The sequence below is a fragment of the Lycium ferocissimum genome, chromosome 7, assembly GCF_029784015.1.
Source record: "Lycium ferocissimum isolate CSIRO_LF1 chromosome 7, AGI_CSIRO_Lferr_CH_V1, whole genome shotgun sequence".
Lineage (NCBI taxonomy): Eukaryota > Viridiplantae > Streptophyta > Magnoliopsida > Solanales > Solanaceae > Lycium > Lycium ferocissimum.
The window spans coordinates 42,282,410-42,289,551 of record NC_081348.1 but is presented as its reverse complement, the minus strand read 5'-3'; the positions used below and the strand labels follow the sequence as shown (position 1 = coordinate 42,289,551).

The window sequence follows — 7,142 nt, the reverse complement described above, 5'->3', positions numbered from 1 at the left end:
TTCGGTTCGAACCACGCGGTCAAAAATTTGAAAAAAACACGGAGAGTTAAATTTATTTATCTCATACGAAGCTGAAGGAATTATTATCTCTTTGCCTTATGGGCAGACTTGGCATAAGTATATATATATTATCTTGGTCAAAAAGTTTGTAAATTTTGCCTTATAAGGCAAACTTTTTGTTATATTAAAACTTAAGTCTTTAAATCATGTTTTAACACGCTTTTTTTGACATTACTAAAATCCTTGAAAAGTTAAAAAAATATATATATGCTTCAGTCCACTTTTATAAGTTTATGATGTGAGGACTGAGGACTTTTAGTTGTGTTTAAGTAAAAGTCTTTGCCTTATATATATATATATATATATATATATATATATATATATATATATATATATATCTTTTAAACTTTTAATCTCTTTAAAAAGTTTGGATTATATATATTAAGTTTTCTTATCTTTATAAGGCTTGCTTTAAATAGCTTTAAGTCTTCAAATATGTCTTAACAAGGACTTTTGACACATCATAATTGTATTAGATCCACGAAATTATTTTTATTTTATGCTTGAGCGGGGGTTCGAAGTCTTTAATCATTGATTTTTCTCAATACAAATATGAGTGGCAAAATTTGTTATGAAATAACTTTAAGTCTTCAAATCACTTAACAAGGATTTTGACACATCTCATAAGTCCAGTCCACTTTATAAGTGTTTAATCATTGATTTTTCTCAATAATAGTGGTGTTATGATTCCATACATAACTATTTTCATGGCATAGATATAATTTTATCTCTTGAGACAACAATTTATTTTAAAACCAATTCTATTGAAATTTTTGTCATTGATCTTTTATCTGATTTTCTCAAAGGTTCTGTTTTTCCGTCATCATCATATCTAAGTTTTTTTTTTGCATGATACTTTTGCTTCATGAGGTTTTTGACTTTTGTAATTGAACTATATTTGTCCTTGACGTCTAAGTAAAAGAAAAGCCACCATTGATCATCTATTAGATGATTAATACTTGTGAATTGTGATGATGTTATTACCATTTGAGTTTAACTACGATACACTACCAACGTAAAGAAGTTTTTACACTACTAGATCCCTCAGGAATGTTTTCCTCCTTAATAGTGGGTTAAGATTTGGATCTTGGCATATGCATTATTGTGTGTGTGTGAGAGAGAGACACACACAAATATCAAAAGACAAATCAAATCTTAATAACCAACAAAGTACCTGGATCAAAACAAGACCAAGTTAGGCACAGAATCATAAAGGATTGAGGATCCATCGGTCAAAGGAAAGGGAAGATCCTGCTACGTGACATCTTTCAGATAAACAAAAAGGATTAAACTCAAAATTTATTAGATGCTTTTTGAGAATATCAACTAAGTATACCTAATAAATCGCTTTTGTTGTTCAATCACTTGAAAACTAAGAATAAAGTCGTTCTTCGATAAATGCTCACTATAAATTGACTCAGTGAAATTTGACTAACCCTATTACAACTCAACGGCATGAAAACATGACTTCAGACTGCATTAGTAGTTTGCAATTGCAATAGGACACTCATTCCCGGTTTCCTACTATACAGGTCAATTCCCACCAAGTGGCCTAATAGTTTCCATCACAAAAACATAGAATTCACACCACCATCTTTATGTTTCAAAACAATGACAATAGCAGATCCAACTTGTTGAATAATCTAAATCAGTATGTTCACGTGCATTACAACAACATATAGCAGACGCAAAGACAAGAAATCATCATACTAGGTGTTACATAATATATTATACAGATTTAAAACGAACAGAGATGATTTTTGTACATTTGTAACCTCAGTCGTACTTCGGATCACAAATATACATCTCGGCCTCTAATGATACGGAAAAGGCAGGTTGATGCTTTCCTATTATAGTCAGTCAAGACTAGCGATATTGAACCTTATGTTGCATTTTTTGAACTTGGAAGACGTTGATAACAATCTACATCTCCTTCGCCCAGCTATTGTATAAGCAATCACAAGATAGAGCAGGCTTTCTGACCCTTTCTCTTCTTCTTCTTCTTTTGCTTGGGTGGTTGTAGAACCACCTTAATGGCAGCATCAAAAACAGCCTTAATATTCTGCAATTTTGGCAATTGAAATATGTAACAAGATAACTTGAAAACTTAACCATATAGTCATCTTTGAATCAGAAAAGCACCTGTTGTGTTTTTGCACTACATTCAATGTAAGCAGCAGCACCGATCGACTTTCTCAGCTCCTCACCCTTAAAAAGAAGCAGGAATTAAGGTTCTGCTAGAGGGCTAAGGCCGCCTAAAATTTTTAATCCAGAAACTGAAAACAGCGAATGCACAATTGTTACTCAAGACACGTTGAAGGTAGTATACCTGAGCTGCGGTAAGTGGAACAGCACCTGGATGGTCCAAGAAGAATTGCTTATCCTCTCGGAGATCTAATGGAAACACATCAACTGTATTAGACTAAAGAACATGGATATAGATGAGAAGACAGTTAAAGGACGCAATGAGAAAAAGGGACATGTAAACTGAACTTCGAGGAAGGAGAATTTAAATTGAAACTTGTCAGAAAAGGAAGGTATATTTTAGCTGCAAATTAGAAAGACAGACAACACACAAAGTTTTTTTCTGTACATGGAATTTGAATGTAAGAAAAATTGTGCTTGAATGTAATAAGAAAAATTGTGCTTGAATGTAATGTCCAGAAGATATATCCTTCACGTTTAGGCTTAGAATATTTTGAGAACTTTTAAGTTCCACAGTAGTACATTTGAATTTCAATGATAGATTACAGTAAACTACTCTGTTCATTAATTACTTCCATTTGTGTTTTCTATGACTTAGATCAGTTTTTGGCCTTAAAATTTGGATGTACAGATTATTTCAATCCTAATTCAGACACAAAGTAATGCGATTGGCGACTTCCCTTAGTGACCCTTTTCAAAACTTAGGCTAGCTAAGGCAATGTAAAACTGCAAAATTATTCCCTGCATTTCTTCATATGAAACTGGAACTTTTAACCAAAACTTCTCATCTATCTCATATGTCAGTCTGCAATAGTTCACTTCTCCGGTTCTCCCAGAGACTTCTCTGACAATTTGACAGCATAACAATTTAAGTTAGTGAAGGTGATTATACCTGAGATCTAAGAGTTCTAGTTGTATGAACCGAATTTCTCTCTGCCTAGCCATATCTAATTTACATTTCTCTCTGCGATACCATAAGTAGCTCTTCAGAGTTGGTTCCAGTTTAAAAGGCATCTGAAATTCAAGGTTATGGTATCCTACAAGTTCATATTCAATCAGCACTCTATTGAATGAGATGATTTAGTGTCATGGTTCAGTCGGTAAATTGCAGCAATTATCACTTTGGTTATTTCTTCCCGTGCATGAATAAACTGTGTTATAACTTCTGGAATGGCCTCATCCGTAAGGACAAGCCGAGCTAAAATGGTTGATATGAAATCACATAATAATACTTTTCAGCTGTTGATTTGACCATTGTGTTACCAAGAACGATTACAGTATCAATAGTCAATAGGCTCAACCTCTCAAAAAAAGGAGAAAAACAAGGTGCAGTGAGGGCACGCAAATGCTAATTACTACGGCAGCAAATTATAGAAAAGACAAACATATACAACTGACAGTGAAGGAGCTCTTTATTCAATTCTCAATGACGCCAACCACAATTCTGGAGAGTAGCAGCAATATCACAATTGCTTTCGACTTACCTCAAAAAGAACTTCCTATGGAGCTCTTTTTTTTCTCTTCGAAAATAGCTCATGCAGAACTTATTGACATAGTTATTCATGACCCAGCACAAAAGTGAACTCTCTTCTAAGACAGTCTGACATTTCATGGCTCATCCAAATTACAAGGCAAGAATCCAACGAGAGGATAACCACAGATAAGCAAAATTATCTTGAATAAAAGATAAAACAGAAGAAAGATAATAGGAAGGTAGACAACAGATTACTGGGAAGAAACTAGCAATAATAAGAAAGAAAATTAATCAAACAAGATTAAATAGGATATGCTAACCTAGCTTTGTTCCAACAAGAATAATTGGAACTCCAGGAGCATAATGCCTCAATTCAGGAATCCACTGAAATTCAATAGCAAGAAGATGAAATAAGTATTAGTAATAGTGGAATATCACCAACCACACATTTTACTCATTTCAATTTTCTAATATTCCATTTTTATTAATTTTTGGCCAAGAAATCCCATATAGACAACACTGGAAGGTGGAAGTACTAGGTTGGTTGATATTTTACCATGCATTTGATACCAGTATTTAAAGTAAAAGTCAGACAAGCCAATGTTTCATGTACTACAACTACTACTACTACTACGACAACTACGCCTCAGTCCCAAATAAGTTGAGGTCGTACTACACGAATCCTCATTGACCATCTTTCTCCATTTAAGTTCATCTCAGGCCAATAAGGTACAAAATAAATAAAAATAAGTTTTAGAGTTCTATATAATTTCTACCGACATGACAATCTCTGCAGGGCTAAAGTATAAAACCAAAAGTAAACGTACTAACATGACTAAAACATATCTACAACAAAGTGGTGTCGCCTTTTCCCTGACCTAGTACAACCCCAACAAAAAAACAAAAAAAAGTTAGACAGAGGATGAAAGAGAAGGAACTCACCTTTTTGGAGACATTTTCATAGCTCGCCTTGCTAATGAGAGAAAATGCTAGTATAAATACATCTGCCCCACGATAGCTCAATGGTCTTAATCTATTGTAATCTTCCTGACCTGTTCAATTATAAAGTAGAGGAATCAATATGTTCCACACAACAATGGCACAAAAAGGAAAAAGTAGCTACCGATGTGGGGAAATTTTTACCTGCAGTATCCCAGAGCCCCAGATTAACAGTGCTCCCATCGACGACCACATTTGCACTAAAATTGTCAAATACAGTTGGGACATAATCCTGTTTGGAACACAGCAGACAGTTACCAAATGTGAACAATGCACCCACTAGTCTAATAAAATTAATTAGAACTTATGGAAGTGATGATTTCAATTAGAAAAGAAACAATATTTAACTTAGAACCTGAGCTATTCAATTCAGACATCTACACGGATAGGTCAAATGAGTTTGTATACCATCTTTCCTGAGAGTTCTAAATACTTATTTTTTCAGTTCATATATTGTTCCTGCTACCTTAATTTTAGACGTAAGCAATCCATGATGCACAAATAAACACGGAAGATAACCTTTTATTTTTTTTGAAACTGGTAACTTTGAGGAAGACAACCTTTTATTGGTTCGCCAACCAACTTGACAGCCTTATTAAGCCTGAGTACAGTCAAGAGGTAGTTTCCTTTCCCCTTCCCTCGACTACACCTCTCATAATTTTCCAAAAACCCCGCCCTCCTCCATCCCCAAAAGGAAGATGGTAGATATTGTAGAAACATATGAAATACATCAGTAATTGTCTGACACAACTAGGAATCAACCATTTACTTTACCACAATCTTCTAGGATATCAGATGGAAATTGGAAACTATGTCATGGAGCTGTGATTTCAAAATTTCACTCAAATATAAACAGTGGCAAAGGTAGAACTCATGCCATTTAGGGGGGAAAAAAACCCCATTGTAGGAGTTCCATTACTGATTCAAACTCGTATGTAGGGAAGGGACACCGGAAAGACTAAAAGAAAGAATTTGTCGTTTTAGTCATCACCAACATCCTAGAAAATAAAAGTCTATCGACAAATGGAGAAAGTGGAGAATGATTTTCACGTACTTCACCTCGAATCCTCTCAAAACTCAAACACTACCCAAGACAAGACAAGTTAGACGAGAGATGAAAACGATTAATCAGCAAAAAAAAAAAAAGCAACGAAACTAATCTACAACCCAACAAAATCAATTCTTTACCCCTTAAATATACCCAAAGGTCCACTCTTTATGGTAAAACTAAAACAACCCCACTCTTATACCTGATACCAAATTCATAAACAAGTCATGTTTTTCAAGAAAATTGTCATTTTATTGAGAATAAAGAATTTAATTTGGCCTTTAGGGTGATAAGTAGAAGTAGCCAAAAGGTCCATTCGGTGTGGTAATTGGAAGTAAAACTAAAACAACCCCACTCTTGTACAAGATACCAAATTCATAAGCAAGTCATGATTTTCAAGAAAAATGCCATTTTTTAAAAAATAAAGATTTTAATTAGATCTTTGGTGTGATAAATAGAAAGAACCCCATTTAATCTAATTCAAAAAAAAAAAAATCCAACTGAGCACCATGTATTCCAATAAATAGGCTTAGAACAAAATGCCTGACAACTGTTTGACAAAATGTATAAGAGAGATACAAAGAGAGTATACTCACAGTGGGAAAAGTGTTGCTGGTATATGAAATGAGAAGACAAGTTTTACCCACAGCTCCATCTCCAACAGTAACACACTTTATAAACCTAGAAGCACTCATTTTTCTAAAACCCAATTAGCAATTTTCCCTTAGCTTCTTCTTTTATTTGACTCTGTGTGTACTCTCTTCCACCTAATATTCAACCCCAAAAGTTGTTAGAACAATACAGTCAGTATAAACTTAAAATATGTTAAATGTAAAACCCTATGATGATAGAAAACAATACAACACCTAACTCTAACAGCCTAACACATTCATTAACATAGGGAGACACAAGGAAAGAAATTAAAAAGACCAACCTTTATGACTTACAACTAGTGATGATTAATATGAGCAGAAATGGAAATGAAGAAAAGCACATACTTTGAGATTTTGTTTTTGTAAATAAAATTAAAAAAGACAGCTTCGAGACAGCTATTTTTCGCTTTGAGATACCACTTATATCTTTTTTCGACACATAACCAACTATCCCTTTATTTCTTCCTTTTTTGGGTTATTTTTACTTTCAATTTTTTCCAACCCAATTTTATTTGAAATAATCCTTAGTTATATGGATTTATTTGGTACGAAGATAAGATGAATTAATTATTAATTAGTTATAATTACTATTAAATTAATGGTTTTAGTCTTTTAGATGTACTAGTGATTAGTGAACATGGCGGGAGCCAGGCGCAAAGAATTCATCCGAACTTCTTTGTTTGTAAAATTATGCTCTACATAT

General features: G+C 33.7%; 1 protein-coding gene across 1 annotated transcript; it reads right to left on the bottom strand.

Moving 5' to 3' along the window:
* Positions 1-1,619: 1,619 nt before the first annotated feature.
* On the bottom strand, positions 1,620-6,870 carry LOC132065158 (rac-like GTP-binding protein 5). The gene is made up of 8 exons (XM_059458416.1): positions 6,721-6,870; positions 6,383-6,553; positions 4,883-4,970; positions 4,682-4,791; positions 4,060-4,123; positions 2,390-2,454; positions 2,203-2,268; positions 1,620-2,122 (listed from the first exon to the last, which is right to left on the bottom strand). Exons 2-8 carry the CDS (start codon positions 6,479-6,481, stop codon positions 2,018-2,020), a joined length of 597 nt encoding a protein of 198 aa, XP_059314399.1. The 5' UTR covers positions 6,482-6,553; positions 6,721-6,870; the 3' UTR covers positions 1,620-2,017.
* Between the last annotated feature and the right edge of the window lie 272 nt (positions 6,871-7,142).